Source organism: Mobula hypostoma, chromosome 22 (genome assembly GCF_963921235.1).
Source record: "Mobula hypostoma chromosome 22, sMobHyp1.1, whole genome shotgun sequence".
Classification (NCBI taxonomy): domain Eukaryota; kingdom Metazoa; phylum Chordata; class Chondrichthyes; order Myliobatiformes; family Myliobatidae; genus Mobula; species Mobula hypostoma.
In genome coordinates this window covers 50,721,552-50,742,054 of record NC_086118.1, presented here as the reverse complement: position 1 = coordinate 50,742,054, position 20,503 = coordinate 50,721,552, and the positions used below count along the sequence as shown (strand labels likewise).

General features: G+C 42.9%; 1 protein-coding gene across 6 annotated transcripts in view; it reads left to right on the top strand.

Annotated features, from left to right (window-relative positions):
- Nucleotides 1–20,165, top strand: part of cep131 (centrosomal protein 131) — a 147,485-nt gene extending 127,320 nt beyond the window's left edge. For 3 of the 6 annotated variants that reach the window (XM_063030546.1, XM_063030549.1, XM_063030545.1), the window contains 3 exons: nucleotides 13,992–14,188; nucleotides 18,162–18,222; nucleotides 19,660–20,165. In XM_063030546.1, the coding sequence (XP_062886616.1) occupies nucleotides 13,992–14,188; nucleotides 18,162–18,222; nucleotides 19,660–19,731 (330 nt within the window). In that variant the 3' untranslated portion in view covers nucleotides 19,732–20,165. The remainder of the gene's footprint in view (nucleotides 1–13,991; nucleotides 14,189–18,161; nucleotides 18,223–19,659) is intronic. The other 3 variants (XM_063030550.1, XM_063030548.1, XM_063030547.1) reach the window with 1 other exon arrangement.
- The last annotated feature ends 338 nt before the right edge of the window (nucleotides 20,166–20,503 follow it).

Genomic DNA, 20,503 nt, shown 5'->3' with positions numbered 1-20,503 from the left:
CGCAGGGTAGATATGTCCCACAGAGGAAGAGGTTCTCAAATGGCAAGGGTAGGCAACCGCGGCTAACAAAGGAAGTTAAAGCCAAGAAAAGCACATATAAGGTAGCAAAATTGAGTGGGAAGTTGGATGATTGGGAAGCTTTTAAAATCCTACAAAAAGTAACTAAAAAGCTCTAAGAAGGGAAAAGATGAAGTATGAGGACAGACTAGCCAATAATATAAAGCAGGATACCAAAAGTTTTTTTCAGTTATATAAAGAGTAAAAGGGAGGTGGAAGTTGATATTGGACCACTGGAAAATGATGCTGGTGAGGTAGTAATAGGGGACAAAGAAATGGCAGATGTACTTAATGGGTACTTTGCATCTGTCTTCACTGTAGAAGACACTAGCAGTGTGCCAGAGGTCCATGAGTGTCAGGGAGCAGGAGTGAGTGCCATTACTATTACAAAGAAAAAAGTGCTTGGCAAATTGAAAGGTCTTAAAGTGGATAAGTCACCTGAGCCAGATGGACTACACCCCCGAGTCCTGGGAGAGGTTGCTGAAGAGATAATGGATGCATTGGTCATGATCTTTCAAGAATCACTTGATTCTGCCATGGTCCCGGAGGATTGGAAGGTTGCAAATGTCACTCCACTCCTTAAGAAGAGAGGAAGGTAAAAGAAAGGAAATTATAGGCCAGTTAGCCTAACCACAGTGGTTGGAAAAGTGTTGGAGTCTATTATTAAGGATGAGCTTTCGAGGTACTTGGAGACGAATAATAAAATAAGTCAGCCTGGTTTCTGTAAAGGGAAATCTTGCTTGACAAATCTGTTAGAGTTCTTCGAGGAAGTAACAAGCAGGGTGAGCAAAGGCAAGGCAGTGGATCTCATTTACTTGGATTTTAAGAAGGCGTTTAATAAGGTGCCACACGCGTGAGACTGCTTAACAAGATAAAATCCTGTGGCATTACAGGAAAGATACTGGCATGAATAGTGGAATGGCTGCCAGGCATGGGGCAGCGATTGGGAATAAAAAGAGCCTTTTCTGGTTGGCTGCTGGTACCTAGTGATGTTCCTCAGGGATTGCTATTTTTCATATTGTTTGTCGTTGATTTATATGATGGAATTGGTGGCTTTGTGGCAAAGTTTGCAGATGATATGAAGATATGTGGAGGGGTAGATAGTGCTGAGGAAGCAATGCGATTGCAGCAGGACTTGGACATTTTGGAAGAATGGGCAAAAAAGTAGTAGATGGAACACAGTGTTGGAAAAATGTATGATGCATTTTGGTAAAAGGAACAATAGTGCAAACTTTTATCTAAATGGGGAGAAGGTTCAAACATCGGAGGTGCAGAAGGACTTGAGAATCCTCGTGCAAGGCTCCCAAAAGGTTAATTTACAGGTTGACTCTGTGGTAAAGAAGGCAAGTGCAATGTTGACATTTATTTCAACGGGAATAGAATATAAGAGCAAGGAAATAATGCTGAGCCTTTATTAGACACTAGTCAGGCTACACTTAGAGTATTGCCAACAGTTTTGGGCCCCATATCTCAGAAAGGATGTGTTGCCATTGAAGAGAGTGCAGAGGAGGTTCATGAGGAAGATTCTGGGAATGTAGGGGTTAACATGTGGAGCATTTGGCAGCTTTGGGCCAGTACTCACAGGAATTTAGAAGAATGCGAGGGGGGATTTCATTGAAACCTACCAAATGTTGATAGGACTAGACAGGGTGGATGTGGCGAGGATGTTTCCTATGGTGGGTGTTTCCAGAACTAGAGGGCACAGCCTCAAATTGAGGGGCGACCCTTTAGGACAGAGGTGAGGAGGAATTTTTTCAGCCAGAGCGTAGCAAATATGTGGAACGCTCTGGCACCAACTGCGGTGGAGGCCAAGTCCTATTTAAGGTGGAAGTTGATAGTTTCCTGATCGGTCAGGGCATCAGAGGATATGGCGAGAAGGCAGGTAAATGGGGTTGAGTGAGATTCGGGATTAGCCATGATGGAATCGCAGAGCAGACTCGATGAGCTGAATGGCCTAATTCTTCTCCTAAGTCTTATGATCTTATGAGATTCCTTCTTCTCCAGCTCTTTACCTTTCCCACCCACCTGGATTCACCTATCACCTTCCAGCTCACCTCCTTTCCTTCCCTTCCCCCACCTTTTTATTCTGGCATTCTTCTCCCTTCCTTCTCAGTCCTGAAGAAATGTCTCGCTCCAAAACATTGATTATCTATTTATTTGCATTGATACTGCCTCACCTACTGCATTCCGCCAGCATTTTGTGTGTTGCTTTGGATTTCTCGTGCCTGCAGACTTCCTCGTGTTTGTATTAGTCATTTCTGTCCTTGGGAAAAGTCTCTGGCTGTCCACTCGAACTCTGTGTCTTATCAGCTTGTACACCTTTATCAAGTGACCCCTCATCCTCTTTTTCTCCAAAGAGTAAAGCCCCAAAGGTATTCTGGACCACCTACACTCCTCTCATTTGCCTGCTCTATGTCTGAATCCTTCTGTGCCTTGGCTGTGTAAGTGTCTGTCTAAATGCCTCTTAAACAAATGGATGAGCAGTAATATCCTAAAACTAAATAAAGATAAAACTGAAGGACTTTCCTTTCATCCCAAAGCCAAGAGGTAAATTTTCTGATAAACTTTGGAACTTGGCTCCCTTTGTAAAATCGGAAGTAACAAGCCTGGAAGTTATCCTTTATTCATATTTGAATTTTAAATCCATCATGAAGAATTGACCAGAGTAACATTTCTACACTTAAGAAATATTGCAAAGGTACATCCATTTCTGTCACGTAATGATGCCGAACAACAAGTTACACACATCAAAGTTGCTGGTGAACACAGCAGGCCAGGCAGCATCTCTAGGAAGAGGTACAGTCGACGTTTCAGGCCGAGACCCTTCGTCAGGACTAACTGAAGGAAGAGCTAGTAACCAACCCTCCCCTCTCCATTGATTGTGACTCCCGTCTCCCCTTCCCCCACCACCACTCTGCAGCCCCGTCTTCCTCAGATCCCACCGTCAACTCCTGGGCCCTCAGAGGCTCCATCTTCCTCTCACCCCAACCCTCCCCTCTCCATTGACACCCCCAGCCTCCCCCCTCTCCCCTCTGATCCCAGCTCTCATCCGTGCCGGGTCTTTACCATCCCCTCTGACCTTCAACTGTCGGAGGCAGAACGCTCTGTTCTCAGTAAGGGCCTCACGTTTGTCCCCCTTTGCCCACACCTCAGCGAGTTCCGTGTTTGCCATGATGCGGAACTTTTCTTCCGCCGTCTCCGTCTCCGAGCCTACTTCTTTGGCAAGGACTCTTCCACCCCCACCGATGATCCCTTCTCCCATCTTCAACCCTCCTCTTCTTCATGGACACCCCGCTCTGGTCTTCTGCCTGCTCTGGATCTCTTTATCGCTAATTGCCGACGGGACATCAACCGTCTCGACTTCACCGCACCTTGTCCCCATTCCAACCTCACTCCTTCGGAACGCTCTGCTCTCCACTCCCTCCACACTAATCCTAACCTTATTATTAAACCCGCCGATAAGGGGGGTGCTGTTGTAGTCTAGCGTACTGACCTCTACCTTGCCGAGGCACAGCGACAACTCGCGGATACCTCCTCTTATTTACCCCTCGATCGTGACCCCACTAAGGAGCACCAGGCCATTATCTCCCACACCATCACTGACTTTATCCGCTCAGGGGATCTCCCATCCACTGCTACCAGCCTTATAGTTCCCACACCCCGCACTTCCCGTTTCTACTTCCTACCCAAGATCCACAAACCTGCCTGTCCTGGCCGACCTACCGTCTCAGCTTGCTCCTGCCCCACCGAACTCGTTTCTGCATACCTCGACACGGTTTTATCACCCCTTGTTCAATCCCTTCCGACCTATGTTCGTGACACTTCTCACGCTCTTAAACTTTTCAATGATTTTAAGTTCCCTGGCCCCCACCGCTTTATTTTCACCGTGGATGTCCAGTCCTTATATACTTCCATCCCCCATCAGGAAGGTCTCAAAGCTCTACGCTTCTTTTTGGATTCCAGACCTAATCAGTTCCCCTTTACCACCACTCTGCTCTGTCTAGTGGAATTAGTCCTTACTCGTAATAATTTCTCCTTTGGCTCCTCCCACTTCCTCCAAACTAAAGGTGTAGCAGTGGGCACCCGTATGGGTCCTAGCTATGCCTGCCTTTTTGTTGGGTTTGTGGAACAATCTATGTTCCGTGCCTATTCTGGTATCTGTCCCCCACTTTTCCTTCGCTACATCGACGACTGCATTGGCGCTGCTTCCTGCACGCGTGCAGAACTCGTTGACTTTATTAACTTTGCCTCCAACTTTCACCCTGCCCTCAAGTTTACCTGGTCCATTTCCGACACCTCCCTTCCCTTTCTAGATCTTTCTGTCTCTGTCTCTGGAGACAGCTTATCCACTGATGTCTACTATAAGCCTACTGACTCTCACAGCTATCTGGACTATTCCTCTTCTCACCCTGTCTCTTGCAAAAACGCCATCCCCTTCTCGCAGTTCCTCCGTCTCCGCCGCATCTGCTCTCAGGATGAGGCTTTTCATTCTAGGACGAGGGAGATGTCTTCCTTTTTTAAAGAAAGGGGCTTCCCTTCCTCCACTATCAACTCTGCTCTTAAACGCATCTCCCCCATTTCACGTACATCTGCTCTCACTCCATCCTCCCGCCACCCCACTAGGAATAGGGTTCCCCTGGTCCTCACCTACCACCCCATCAGCCTCCGGGTCCAACATATTATTCTCTGTAACTTCCGCCACCTCCAATGGGATCCCACTACTAAGCACATCTTTCCCTCCCCCCCCACTGCATTCCGCAGGGATCGCTCCCTACGCAACTCCCTTGTCCATTCGTCCCCCCCCATCCCTCCCCACTGATCTCCCTCCTGGCACTTATCCGTGTAAGCGGAACAAGTGCTACACATGCCCTTACACTTCCTCCCTTACCACCATTCAGGGCCCCAAACAGTCCTTCCAGGTGAGGCAACACTTCACCTGTGAGTCAACTGGGGTGATATACTGCGTCCGGTGCTCCCGATGTGGCCTTTTATATATTGGCGAGACCCGACGCAGACTGGGAGACCGCTTTGCTGAACATCTACGCTCTGTCCGCCAGAGAAAGCAGGATCTCCCAGTGGCCACACATTTTAATTCCACATCCCATTCCCATTTTGACATGTCTATCCATGGCCTCCTCTACTGTAAAGATGAAGCCACACTCAGGTTGGAGGAACAACACCTTATATTCCGTCTGGGTAGCTTCCAACCTGATGGCATGAACATCGACTTCTCTAACTTCCCACCTCCCCCTCGTATCCCCTCTGTTACTTATTTTTATGCACACATTCTTTCTCTCACTCTCCTTTTTCTCCCTCTGTCCCTCTGAGTATACCTTTTGCCCATCCTCTGGGTCCCCCCCCCTTGTCTTTCTTCCCGGACCTCCTGTCCCATGATCCTCTCATATCCCTTTTGCCTATCACCTGTCCAGCTCTTGGCTCTATCCCTCCCCCTCCTGTCTTCTCCTATCATTTTGGATCTCCCCCTCCCCCTCCAACTTTCAAATCCCTTACTCACTCTTCCTTCAGTTAGTCCTGACGAAGGGTCTCGGCCTGAAAAGTCGACTGTACCTCTTCCTACAGGTGCTGCCTGGCCTGCTGCGTTCACCAGCAACTTTGACAAACTTAATCTCATTTAGGACATCATTTCAAGACTCTTAACTGAAACCAGAATGAGGGAGGCTATCGCTCCCATCCTAGCTACTGTTCATTGGCTTCATGTATCATTTCGAATTAATTTTAAAGTTCTGTTATAGCGCTTAACGGTCTGCGACTGGAATACATCACAGAATCGTTTTTGTTTAATAATCCTGCTTGAACCCTCAGCTCTTCTTTTCCCAGTCTTTTAAATTTAAACAATTTCTCCCTTGAAAGATAATTAGTGGGTCAGCTTTTTTGAACTACGTTCCTAAACTGTGAAATTCAATACCTAAAACTATAAGGGATGCAAATTCAATTGACACTTTCAAAAACTAGCTCAACATCTACTTATTTAACCTTGCTTTTAACTAACATCTTTTTGTTTTTTATATTCATGTTTGCATTCTATCCCATTGTAAAGCACTTTGAACTACATAATTTGTATGGAAAGTGCTCTATAAATAAGATGATTATTATCTGTGGTGGCCAGTGCTATCGTGTTGCTGTTGTGTGCTGGGGCAGCAGGCTGAGGGTAGCAGACACCAACAGAATCAACAAACTCATTCGTAAGGCCAGTGATGTTGTGGGGATGGAACTGGACTCTCTGACAGTGGTGTCTGAAAGGAGGATGCTGTCCAAGTTGCATGCCATCTTGGACAATGTCTCCCATCCACTACATAATGTCCTGGTTGGGCACAGGAGTACATTCAGCCAGAGACTCATTCCACCGAGATGCAACACAGAGTGTCATAGGAAGTCATTCCTGCCTGTGGCCATCAAACTTTACAACTCCTCCCTTGGAGGGTCAGACGCCCTGAGCCAATAGGCTGGTCCTGGACTTATTTCCAGGCATAATTTACATGTTACTATTTAACTATTTATGGTTTTATTACTATTTATTATTTATGGTGCAACTGTAATGAAAACCAGTTTCCCCCAGGGTCAATAAAGTATGACTACTATTAAATGTGGTGATCTTATCTGATTCCACTGCTTTCTCTGGTATTCTATTCCAGTATACCACTACTCTCTGGGTAAAACAAAACTCACCCCTTTGATCACTTTGCCTTTCCTTCTGATTACCCGAGTAAAAAGATTTTGACTATCTCCACCTCTTCTAGGGAAAACAAGCCCAGCTTTTTTTCCCCAATCCAGCTCAATTTTTCTCCATAACTAAAGTTCACCAATCCAGGCAACATCCTATTAAATCTCCTCAGTATCGTCTCGACTGTGCAGTCACATTCTTGTTGTAGTGTGGTGCTCAGAACTGCATACAATATTCCAAGTGTACATAACCAGTGTTTTGTAAAGTTGCAACATGACATCCCAACTCTTACATGCTTTTCCCAAACCTACGAGGGCAGGCATGACATTTTCCTTTTCATTGCTGTATTGACCTAGGTTGCCACTTAGGTAAACTATGGACTTGGATGCCTAGACCTTCAAGTTCATCTCACCTGGTCCCTGAACTCCTCCATCCTGATCAAAAAGGCGCAACAGCACCTTTATTTCCTGCGGAGCATGAAGAAAGCTCACCTCTGTCTCAGGATACTGACAGACTTTTACCGCTGTACCATTGAAAGCATACTCACCAACTGCATCTCGGTGTGGTATGGCAATTGTCCTGCAAAGCACTCCGGTGTGTGGTGAAAACTGCCCAGCGGGTTATCGGCACCCAGTTGCCCACCATTGAGAACATCTACCATAAACGCTGCCTGGGCAGGGCGAAAAGCATTATCAAGGATGCATCTCACCCTAACCATGGACTTTTTACTCTCCTCCCATCTGGTAGGCACTACAGGAGCCTCCGCTCCCGCACCAGCAGGCACAGGAAGAGCTCCTTCCCTGAGGCTGTGACACTGCTGAACCTCACATCACAGCGCTAAGCAGTATTGCACCCATATTGTATTGTCTCAGTACTTTTATACTTGTGTGCTGTAGCACTTTTTTTATTCGCAGTTATTTTGTAAATAACACTATTCTTTGCATTTCTGGTCAAATGCTAAATGCATTTCATTGGCTTTGTATCTGTACTCGGCACAATGACAATAAAGTTGAATCTAATCTAATCTACTCTAATCTAATTTCAACAGTCCCCAACTACACTCAGTGGCTACTTTATTAGGTACACCTCTGCACCTGCTCATTAATGCAAAGGTTCAATCAGCCAATCATGTGGCAGCATAAAATCATGCAGATGTGGTTAAGAGGTTCAGTTGTTCAGACCAAACATCAGAATGGGGAAGAAATATGATCTAAGTGACTTTGACCGTGGAATGATTGTCAGTGCCAGACAGGGTGGTTTGTGTGTCTCAAAATCTATGCACATCTGTCTGTAGAGTTTCCAGAGAATGGTGTGGAAGAACAAAAAAAAATCCAGTGATCAGCGGTTCTGTGGGTGAGAATGCATTGTTAATGAAGAGAATGGTCAAACTGGTTCAAAGTGACAGTAACTCAAGTACCTGCCTGTTTACAACAACAGTGTGCAGAAGAACGCACAACACATCGAACCTTGAAGTGGATGGGCTACAGCAGCAGAAGACCGCACTGGGTTCCACTCCTGTTTCTAATAAAGTCATCACTGAATGTATTTACTGATGAAGGGTCTCAACTTGAAACGTCGGTTCTTCATTCCCCTCCATTAATGCTGCTTAAACTTCTGAGTTCCTTCAGCATTATGTGTGTTTACTCTAGATTTCCAGCATCTGTGAAACTCTTGTGTTTTTAGCTATTTCCTGTATATTTTCTGCCCATACTTGACTTCCCAAGATGCAGTACTTTGCACCTTAGATTAAATTAAATCTCCCTCCCGGCACTTATCCTTGTAAGCGGAACAAGTGCTACACATGCCCTTACATTTCCTCCCTCACCACCATTCAGGGCCCCAGACAGTCCTTCCAGGTGATGCGACACTTCACCTGTGAGTCGGCTGGGGTGATATACTGCGTCTGGTGTTCCCGATGCGGCCTTCTATATATTGGCAAGACCTGACGCAGGCTGGGAGACCATTTCGCTGAACACCTACATTCTGTCCGCCAGAGAAAGCAGAATCTTCCAGTGGCCACACATTTTAATTCCACGTCCCATTCCCATTCTGATATGTCTATCCACGGCCTCCTCTACTATAAAGATGAAGCCACACTCAGGTTGGAGGAACAACCACCTTATATTCCGTCTGGGTAGCCTCCAACCTGATGGCATGAACATTGACTTCTCTAACTTCCGTTAATGCCCCACCTCCTCTTCATACCCCATCCGTTATTTATTTATTTATTTGTTTATTTATTATTAATTCTTTTTCCCTTTCTCTCTCCTTTTTCTTCCTCTCTCCCTCTCACTATACTCCTTGCCCATCCTCTGGGCTTTCTCCCTCCCCCTTTCTTTCTCCCTAGGCCTCCCGTACCATGATCCTCTCCCTTCTCCAGCCTCGTATCCCTTTTGCCAATCAACTTTCCAGCTCTTAGCTCCATCCCTCCCCCTGCTGTCTTCTCCTATCATTTCGGATCTCCCCCTGCCTCTCCCACTTTCAAATCTCTTACTATCTCTTCTTTCAGTTAGTCCTGACGAAGGGTCTTGACCCAAAACGTCGACTGTACCTTTTCCTATAGATGCTGCCTGGTCTGCTGCGTTCACCAGCATTTTTTGTGTGTGTTGCTTGAAATTCCAGCATCTGCAGATTTCCTCGTGTATGCAATCCTTGCTGATTTGATTTGTTGCAAAAGATGCATTTCACTGGATGTTTCAGTGTATATGTGGCAAATAAAGCTAATCTAATCATTCCGTCTCATCTACACCCTTTAGCTATCCACAGTTCTCATGTGATCTGCAAACTTACCAATCATACTTCCTGTATTCGCAGAAGAGTACATCATCATCATCATCATCATCATATGCCATGTCGTATGACACGGGCGATATTGGACTTAATGAGCATGATTGTTCTTGACCAATTTTTCTATAGAAGTGGTTTGCCATTGCCTTCTTCCGGGCGATGTCTTTACAAGAAGGGTGACCCGAGCCATTATCGATACTCTTCAGGGATTGTCTGTCTGGCATCGGTGGTTGCATAACCAGGACTTGTGATTTGCACCGGCTGCTCCCATGGCTTTACTTGACCCTGATCTGGGGGGCGGGGGTTAAGCAAGTACTACACCTTGTCCGGAGGGAAGGGGTGCCCTTCAGCTCCTTTGGCAAAGACATATCTCCACCCCACCACCCAAATACAGTACATCATCAATACTAAACTTCCAAGCACCAACTTTGTGATATATTACTAATTCATTACTAAATTAGTTTTGACTGAAAATGGAATCATTGGAACATAAGCTCAAGCTCATGATAAGTTTATCAGTTTTTCAGCAATATGTTGTTTTATTGCCCTGTAGTTAAACCCGTGAAGTGCTTTAGTTAACTTCAAAGTCCAATGCTGACTTGAGATTCTTAATCTGTCTCACTGTTTCTATGAGGGCTCTGTGATTTTTGTCACATGATTTCAGTTATTTTTCAGCTTCACAGCCTTGTGCATTTACCATGTGATAGCCAGTTTAATTGTTTGGATAGTTTGCAAAACTGCTTTCCTGTATCTTGCAAGTTGATATTTAACCCATTTCTTCACATAATCAGTGTATTCCATTCCTCTCCATCTTAACTTTTCCTGATAAGCGTACAAAATTATGAGCAGTCTGGACAAGCCAAATGGAAGCCTTGACGACATTTTGAAAGAATCTGAATTGAGCCCTTGAAGAGCCAAAACCCGCAGGGCTGTAGATCAAGTGGTAGGAAGTGGGATTAATTTCAGTTTAATTTATTAGTCAGCATAGAACGTAGCTGAATGTTCTCTTCTTGTCCTATAAAGATTGCAACATTCTAGTGATTGTTGTCTGCTGCTGGTGGTTTTTTTGGGAGACAGGAGTATTGAAGCAGGCCAATTGTATTAACAGCAATTTTTATTTGATGTATTAAAATGGAGACAGGGTTTCATTATCTCTAAAAGGAGCATTTTAAACTTTGCTCATCAGAGCTTCCCACCTGTTTGCAGTAATAATGTCATAGGCATAAGTTGTGAGTCACCGAAGTAAAATGTGAGACTAAAAGTGCAGACTAAAAAGTGGGGGGGGGCACGCAATAAAGTAAGAAGCTGGCAGGTGAGAAGTGGAAAAGACAAAAGACTGGAGAAGGAGGATCTGATAGGGGAGGCCTGAGTGGGGATTGGAAGAAGAGGAAAGGGGGAGGGGACAAATAATTACCAGAAGGAGAAATTGATGTTCATGCCATCAGGCTGGAGGCTACCTAGACAGATATGAGGTGGTCCTCATCCAGTCTGAAAGGGGCCTCATCATGGCAGAAGACGAGGCCGTGGACTGACATGTTGGAATGGGAATGGGAATAGGAGTTTTAACATGGTTGGACGTCAGTTAAGTTCCACATTGCAGATGGTGCAGAGGTGCTTAACATTGTGTGGCATTCCATAGACATTGGTAACTGAAGGCAGGGAGAAGAGCTACAGTCAGATGGTACAGTACCAGTGAGGGAGAAGACAGTTCTAAAAATGCTGATGATTGTTTCTTCTGCCTGTTCAAACTACAGTACATTACTGAAACTGGACTGTCAGTTTTTCTTATTTCACATCTCTCTTTACAGCCTTAGAAATACTGAACATCTAGCAGCCATCCCACCATTCAGAGGCAAAAAGCAAACAACTGGAGGAACTCAGCATATCGAGCAGCATGAGTTGGGGGAAGGAATTATCAATGTTTCGGGTTGTGACCCTGCAATATACAAGCGAGACTGACAAACATTCTAAAAATATAATGTGCCACTCGTGATCTTGACCTGTGATTTCCCCCTGGATTTCCCCCCTCCCCACACTGAATTTGTCTCAATGAAAATGTAAAATGCTGGAATCACCCAGTCAGTCAGACAGCATCTGTGGGAAGAGAAACAGTTAATGTTTTGGTTTTGGGATGATAAGCGTTCCTAGATCTGAATTATTAACAATTCTCTTTTCACACATTTTACCTGACCTGTCAATTGTTTCCAGCCTTTTAATGCCTTTTAGATTTCCAGTATCTGCAGTTTTCTTGATTTTCATTTACTGACCCCATTTATGAATTTAAGCCAACTGGTAGATTGCTTCTTAGAATGATACACACAGTGGAACTTTTTATTTGCATGAAGATTTTCCATTGTTAGTTTTACTTGCATTAATTTGAAGAAATTGTACCCAGCTGTTGAGTTTATTGAAGTTATCTTAAAAACTTTAATCAGTGATTAGTAATATACTTTAAAAAAATAACTTTTGACAAATTGCCCTAAAATATTTGGTTGCAAGAGTTTTATTTTCAATATTGTATACCCGTTATTAAAAAGAAAAGTTCTAAAATAGTACAATTTACATAAACAGTACTCTGAGAACTGCACTATTCTCAGTGGTTAGACCATCAGAATCCTCTGTGGATTGAAGGGGAGAGGAAGGCCCGATGAAAATTTAGTCTGGTTTCTGTGAAGTAATTGAAACCAGAGAAGATGTTAATTTTTTCTCTCTGTTTCCTACTCTGCCTGGAACGATGTCCTTCCAGCTGCCCTGAATGCGGAGACTGGCTTTGGTTTTCTATCTCGTCAGTTCTGTGGGCAAAAACACTTTGTTAATGGGAGAGGGAGCTTTACTCCATGAACAAGACCTTGCATCCTTCTCCTCACCCCCTTAAATTTCAAAAATAACTATTCATTATAAAGATTTGTATACAAAGGAAGGAACTGTGCAGAACCCTTATATTCAGTAATATAAACTATTCAGAAGAAAAACATGGCACCATGCTCCTCATGTGCCTTGATCGTCTGAAAGGCTTCCCCGCTCAAATCAGCTGCACTCTTTTGGCAGTTACAAAACCTTGTCTGGCTGTCTTGGTTAGTGGAGCGCACTCGCCTGCCTCTATTGTTGTTTCGTTTCCTGCTCTTTAGAAATACTTTCAGAGTGCGGGTGTGTATGAAGTACGCGTCCGAGTGCAGGCTCTGGGGTATTTGGTGCTTCTGCAATTACACAGCTTCAGTGCACTTAACAAAGTTACACTTTGTTGTGTACCTGTATTGCACTTTCTGTGTAACAGAAGCACTTCATTATGTACTCTATTACTGGTACCTTATACCACCTTTATTGTTAGTTCCTCATATAACCTCAGTGCACTGTTGTGGAATAATAGTGTCATAAAAGCCCAACAGCACAGAAGCATACCCTCTGGCCATCTAGATCATGCTGAACTGTTATTCTGACTAGTCCCATTGACCCACACCTGCACCCTAGCCCTCCATACCCCATATACCTATCCAAACTTAAATGCTGCAATCAAACCAACACCCAACGTTTCCACTGGCAGCTTGTTCCACACTCTCATCTCCCTCTGAATAAAGAAGTTTTCCCTCAGGTTTTCCTTAAATATTTCACCTTTCACCCTTAACCAATGACCTCAAGTTCAAGTCTTATCCAACCTCAGTGGTTAAAAAAGTCCGCTTGTGTTTATGCTATTTATATCCCTCGTAATTTGATATACCTTTATATATCATTCTCCACACTCCTAACCTATTCAACCTTACCCTATAAATCAAGTCCTGGCAACATCTGTGTAAATTTCCTCTGTACTCTTTCAATCTTTTGTCTTGTAAAGAATTGATCTATATGCATTGAAAAAGGATCTAGTGCTTTCCCGGCGTATATAACAAATACTCTCTTCTCCAGCTTCCTGCTGGTACAGGCATCAATTATAACTGGTGTTTCAGTGACAGCTCTGCCATCTTCATCAGGAATGATGCCTGGGCATGTCCAGTCCAGTGGTATTTATACCCCCATAGTCCACCTCTCCTGATTGGTTAGTCCTCATCCAATCAGGTGGGAGAGCCAGAAGTCTGATTGGATGAGGATGAACCAATCAGGAGGGACGGACTACGGGGGTATAAATACCATCGGACTGGACATGCCCAGGCATCATCTCTGATGAAAATGGCAGAGTTTGTCATCGAAATGTCGGTTATAATCGACGCCTGTACCCAGCTGGAAGCCCGAGAAGAGTTTATTCACCTGTATGAATTGTATGCAAGTTTTTACCTCAGTACATGTGGCAATAATAAACCAATGTATCAATTTAATTTGAAAAGAAGTACAAGAACCAATTTATTATTATTGCATACTCATCCCTTTAAAAGTCAAATGCATTCTGGGATCTATCGTGTTTCATATAATCACAATGATAAAATATGACTTGGGGGCCAGAGAATTCATTGTGTTTTTTTTGCTTTGAAACAAGATTAAGGATAGGCTTACAGAAGAACGAAACAGTTTAGCGGAGGTCATTCGCCAGGAGTTTGCAGACCGGTTGGTAAGCACCGAGGAAGAAAATAAGCGGTTAAAGACCGAGATGTCGGAGATGCGTGCGCGTCATCGCTTAGAAATTGAACGAATCACCAAAGAGAAGGAGGAGGAGCTGGAGGAAGTCCATAAACGGTGAGATGCAGCAAGGTTGGATTTGGTGCATTCTTGAAGAAGTTATTATGTACACCAAGACCTGATTTATTTTTTGTTTGAAGCTGTAATCTTACTAGGTTGGCATTTGTAGTTTCCTTCTGTACACCTGTAACCTCTGTGGCTTCTTGTTCTTCCATTGCCCTCCTCGCACTGATGTCTGCCCACTCATAATAAGACCAGAAGGTATAGGAACAGAATTAGGCTATTTGGTCTATTGAGTCTGTTCCAGCATTTCATCATTTCTGTTCCAGTTTTCCTCTCAGTCCCAATATCCCCATATCCCTCCATGCCCTGACCAATCAGGATTCTATCTGCCTTAGATGTACATAAAGACTTGACCTCCAAGCTGCCTATGGCAACAAATTCCACAGATTCACCACTCTCTGGCCTAGGTAATTCCTCCTCATCTCTGTTCTAAAAGGATGCCCCTCTATTCTGAGGGTGTGTCCTCTGGTCTTAGCCTCTCCCACCATAGGAAACATTCTCTCCACATCCACTCTATCAAGCCTTTTCACCATTTGATAGGTTTCAATGAGGTCACCCCTCATTCCTCTGAATTCTAGTGAATACAGGCCCAGAATCATCATATGCTCTTCATATGAAAAGCTGTTCAAACCTGCAATCATTTTCGTGAACTTCCTTTGAATCTCTCCAGTTTCAGCACATCATTTCTAAAATAAGGGGCCCAAAACTGCTCACAATACTCCATCTGAGGCCTCACCAGTGCTTTATAAAGTCTCAACATTACATCCTTGCTTTTATTTTCTCGTCCCCTCTTGAAATGATTGCTAACATTGCATTTGTCTTCCTCACCACAGACTTGACCTGCAAATTAACCTTTAGGGAATCCACTTCAATTTTTTGTACTTTCTCTCCATTTAGAAACTAGTCAACCCTTTCATTTCTTCTACCAAAGTGCATGACTGTACACTTCTTGACACTGTATTCCATTTGCCATTTCTTTACCCATTCTCCTAATCTGTTTAAGTCCTTCTGTAGCCTTTCTACTTCCTGAAAACTACTTGTCCCTCCATCTATCTTTGTAGCATCAGCAAACTTTGTAACAAAGCCGTCAATTCCAACATCCAAATCATTAACATATAACGTAAAAAGAATCAGTCCCAACTCAGATACCAGATATCAGACAACACTAGTCACCAGCAGCCAACCAGCAAAGGCTCCTTTTATTCCCACTCTTTGTCTCCTCTCAATCAGTCACTGCTTTATCCATGCTAGAATCTTTCGTGTAATACTGTGGGCTCATACCTTGTTAAGCACCTCATGTGTGGCACCTTTGTCAAAGGGCCTTCTGAAAGTACACAGCATCAATCCATTCTCCTATATCTATCCTTATTATTTCTTCAAAGAATTCCAACAGATTTTTCAGGCAAGATTTTCCCTTGAGAAAACTATGCTGACTACAGCCCATTTTATCACGTGCCTCCAAGTACCCCAAAACTACATCCTTAACAGTTGACTCCAACATCTTCCCAACCACTGAGGTTAGGCCAACTGGTCTATAGTTTTTTTTTTTGCCTCTCTCCCTTCTTGAAGAGTGGAGTGACATTTGTAATTTTCCAATCTTTCAGAACCATTCCAGAATCTAATGATTCTTGAAAGATCATTACTAATGCCTCCACAATCTCTTCAGCCACCTCTTTCAGAAACCTGGGGTGTACACCATCTGGTCCAGGTGACTTATCTACCCTCAGACCTTTCAGTTTTTCCAAGAACCTTCTGTCTAGTTATGGTAACTTCACATTCTTCATGACCCCTGACACCTGGAACTTCCACCATACTGCTGCTGTCTTCCACAGTGAAGACTGATGCAAAATACTTATTCAGTTCATCCGCCATTTTGTTGCCACCCCTCCCATTAGTACCTCTCCAACATCATTTTCCAGTGGTCCGATATCCCCCTGCACCAGTTCCTTAGCCACGTATTCACCTGCCAAATCATCCTCCTCTTACCCTCACTAGCTCTGTTCCTCTGATCATGGAATCTCCTATCAACACTGCAGTCCGCGCACCTCAATGCTCTTCTGAGCCACAGCACCAGACTCAATGCCAGAGACCCGGTAACTGTGCCCCCAACCCATTAGTATCTAAAGTTGTATATTTATTATTGAGAGGAATGGCCACTGCTGTACTCTGCACCGCTGTGCATTTCCCTTCCTTCTCCTGACAGTCACCCATTTGCCTTTCTACTGCAATCTAGGGGTGTCTATCTCCCTGTAGCTCCTGTCTTATCACCTTCTCACTCTCCTGTGTGTGTCGAAGGTCATCGAGCTGCAGCTCAGTGCATCTGGTGCGGGTGTGTTCATCTGAGAGACTGGACATCTCCCAGACTTCCCACATCCCACACACAGTACAAAACTCTGCCCCGGAGCCATTCTCACTAAACTACTATGCCTTAACAGTTAAGAACAGAACGAGAGAAGCTTAGCAGATACTTTACCTCATCCAAGCCTGCTGAGCCAAAGCCACTCTAAAACTGGCACACTCAAAAGAATGGCCGCTCCACTGGCACTTGAGTTATTCTTTTTGGCCCTTTCTAGTGAATCCCTTTTTTTTGATTGGTCACCTCTCAACTCAGAGAAACTGCCATGAAGCTCTTGCCTTTTAAACGTAATAAGATTCTCTCTGAAGGAAGAGGCCAGTTCGACCCAATATTACATGACATTTAATATGCTATAAATCAAAGGACTATTCTATATTTACAGTGTATCTACAATGCTTCCTTTGAATTACATATAACCTTCGCATCTCCTTCTTTGCACCCACAATGGAATGTTAATCAGCATTATCTGTTTTTTTCAATTAGCTGCTGTACACAGCGCTAAGAACCTACTGTCCAGAGCTGCATTTCAAATTTAATCTACAGTTCACTTACAGGTCTAAAGATTGGTTGCTGAAGTTCATAGTTTGCTATACACCCTAAATCCAGAATATGCCCTAACACAGCCATGATAATGCCCATTTCCTGCAATAGATTTCTCAATATGCTGGAGCTGAATGTGTCATATCTTTTGATCAGTTATGTTACATATATCTGCAGTTAGTTTTAGAGGAATGAAATTGCAAAGCAGAGGTATATCATTCTTGGAAAGAAAAGTTGAGGGGTGGCTTGTTAGAGATTTTAAAAACAAAACAGTAGACCTAAAGAAAATGCTACCATTGCACCATAAAAGAAGTAAACCCTTCAGCCCATCGAATGCCCATCAATTATAGCTGACTTTTTTTCATCCCCATTCTCCTGTCAGTGGTAGGTTTTTTACATGGAGAATGGTGGGTGCATGGAGCGTGCTGCCAGATGGTAGAGGCAGATACATTAGGGATACATGGATAAAAGAAAAAGGAAGGGTAGGGTTACATTGATCTTAGAGTAGATTAAAAGGTTGGCAACGTGGTGTGGCTGAGGGGTCTATATTCTATATTCTTCCCTTACCAATCAGGAACCTATAAATCTTAAATAAATCCAGTGACTTGACCTCTGTTGCCCTCTGTGCAAATGAATTCCACAGATTCAGCACCCTCTGGCTGAAGAAGTTCCTCCTCATCTCAGATTTAAAAGGATGTCCCTTTATTTTGAGGTTGTGCCTTCAAATCCTAGACTCTTACATCCTCTTGTGCAGGAGACTCAATTCCAGCTGATCATTAAGTCATGGAATGCAAGACCATGAGGCAAATCACATGGATAGGTTGATAAGCAAATGAAGGGAAAGTTAAAAAAAAAATTAGGTTCGAGGAGCCTTTTATTCATCTTAATGCTGTCACCCAGTAGTAAATGACCTATTTCTGCACTTTGTAATTAAATTAATATTTGATCTGGCAACATGTAAAATTAGAATATTAATGTGAAAGATGAAGCCTTTAAGTCTGTAGCATGTTGGGACATTTAACTGATTCACTATGTACTATCATAAACAAAAGAACTTTTTTTTCTATTTAGTGTAAAAGCAGCTATTGTGAAGAAAGAGGAGACAGTGAATAATCTTCGCAAACAACACGAGGTGAGCTTTTTGGGGTTGTTAGTGGGAAAGGGGCTTGTTCTGCTGGTCAGTCTTGTTTTGTTGTTAGTCATGTAGAAAAGTACAGCACAGAAACAGGCCTAACTAGTCCGTGCTGACCCATTTAAGCTGTCTAGTCCCATCAACCTACACCCAGACCGTAGCCATCCAAACCCCTACTATCCATGTACCTATCCAAACTTTTCTTAAACATTGAAATTGAACTCACATGCACTACTTCCACTGGCAGCTTGTACCACGCTCTCATGAACCTTCGAGTGAAGAAATTTTCCCTCATGTTCCTTCTAAACTTTTCATCTTTCATCCTAATGCAACCAACCCATTTCACTGTATGTTTCAATATACTTGTGATAATTAAATTTGAACCCATCTGTTGCTGATCTTGCTTTATAATTGTGAGGCGTTATAGAGGCGACGAAACACTTAAGTGAATACTTATTGTGCCATTATTCTTATCTTTAAGTACCTGCCTCCATTTTCCTATTTGGGAATAAATACCCTCTTCTCTCCTTTGCCCCATTTGGGATTTATATAGAACACGTAATCTGCCTTCATTTTATTCTCATTGATTGTCCAGTAATAAACAATGAAGCAAGCTTTAAAAAAAACATTTTTTAGTATTAAAGTTAATGAGGGGCTAGAGTCACTGATCTCATGCATCCATTGACTAAAGCTGCTGCATTTCTGCCATAGATTTCCGATCTCTGGAAAACTTTCTTCATCAGCTGACTGATGACAGTGCAGCAAGCATTAGCACACTCAAGCTTAGATAGATTCTTCAACTCTGTGTCAAGTGCATTCATTTTTTTCACCAGGCAAGAGAGAGCAATCTCTGTGGCTTTCCAAATTTCTCATACACAGTGTATTCAATTAATTTAACCATTGGTTAATCGGGGCAGCCACTTAATTGTTTGTATAATGAGTGCTTATATAGGAATATAGTTCAAAGCAAATTTATTATCGAAATATGTACAATATGTCATCAGATATTACCCTGAGATTCATTTTCTTGCGGGCATTCACAGTAGAAACAAAGAAACACAATAGAATCAATGAAAAACTACACACAAAGATGGACAAATAACCAGTGTGCATAAGAAGACAAACTGTACAATTACATCCTGTGTACTTAAAACTTCAGAGCAAAGTTCAACATAAAAATTTCACTCATTCAATATAGCAGTGTTAATTATGAACCAGTGCTGAAGAAATGTCTCGGCCCAAAACATCAACTGTTTAATCTTTTCCTTTGATGCTGCCTGACCTGCTGAATTCCTCCAGCATTTTGTGAATGTTAATCATCATCCAAAGGTGCAAAAATTAAAGTGCAAGTTGACAAAGTTGCAGTTTATTGCTTTCCTGCCATGTTCCAACATTTGTTGATGCTACTTTTAACTGTTTATCATTTCTCTGTACCAGGCAACACTGAAGAGAGCAGACCACCTGGAAGCTCTGCTCGAACAACAGAGGAAACAGCTCCTAGGAAAATAAATGAGGGGCTTGTGTATCGGAGAAGGCATTGTAATCCTAGACAGCAAAACTATCACACAAGGAACATCAGACTGTTGGGTAGTACACGTGATCCGCACAAGAGCGATTCATTTGTGAGAATGCCAACAAAATAGTGTTTGTTTTCCGTCAGTAATTATACTGTAGTTCCATTGTCCAAATGAGACATTATATGTTTATCTAAACAATCTTTTTAAAGAAAAAATGGTTTTTATTTTTCTACATTATCTACTGTAATATTTTCTCGATGTGCCGTCTTTGTTTCGTATGTTAGCTGTAAAGTGGAGCTTGATGAAATTTATATATAAAATAATCAATATGTTTCAGTATTGTACAGCTCCTGTGATTAAATGACATACTTTCATTTGCTCTTATTGGAGAATATATCATGGAACTTAGTGCCAAGGCAATGCAAGTGTTATATATAAAAAAAGACTTACACATAGTGGCCACTTTATTAGGTACATATATACACCTGCTCATTAAGCAAATATCTAATCAGCCAATCATGTGGCAACAATATAATGCATAAAAACATGCAGACATGGTCAAGAGGTTCAGTTACAAACAAGAGAAAATCTGCAGGTGCTGGAAATCAAAGCAACATACACACAAAAATGTGGAGGAATTCAACAGGCCAGGCAGCATCTATGGAAATGAGTAAACAATTGACGTTTTGGGCCTAGACCCTCATCAGGTCCTATTAAGGAGTCTTGGTCCAAAACATTGACTGTTTACTCTTTCCCATAGATGC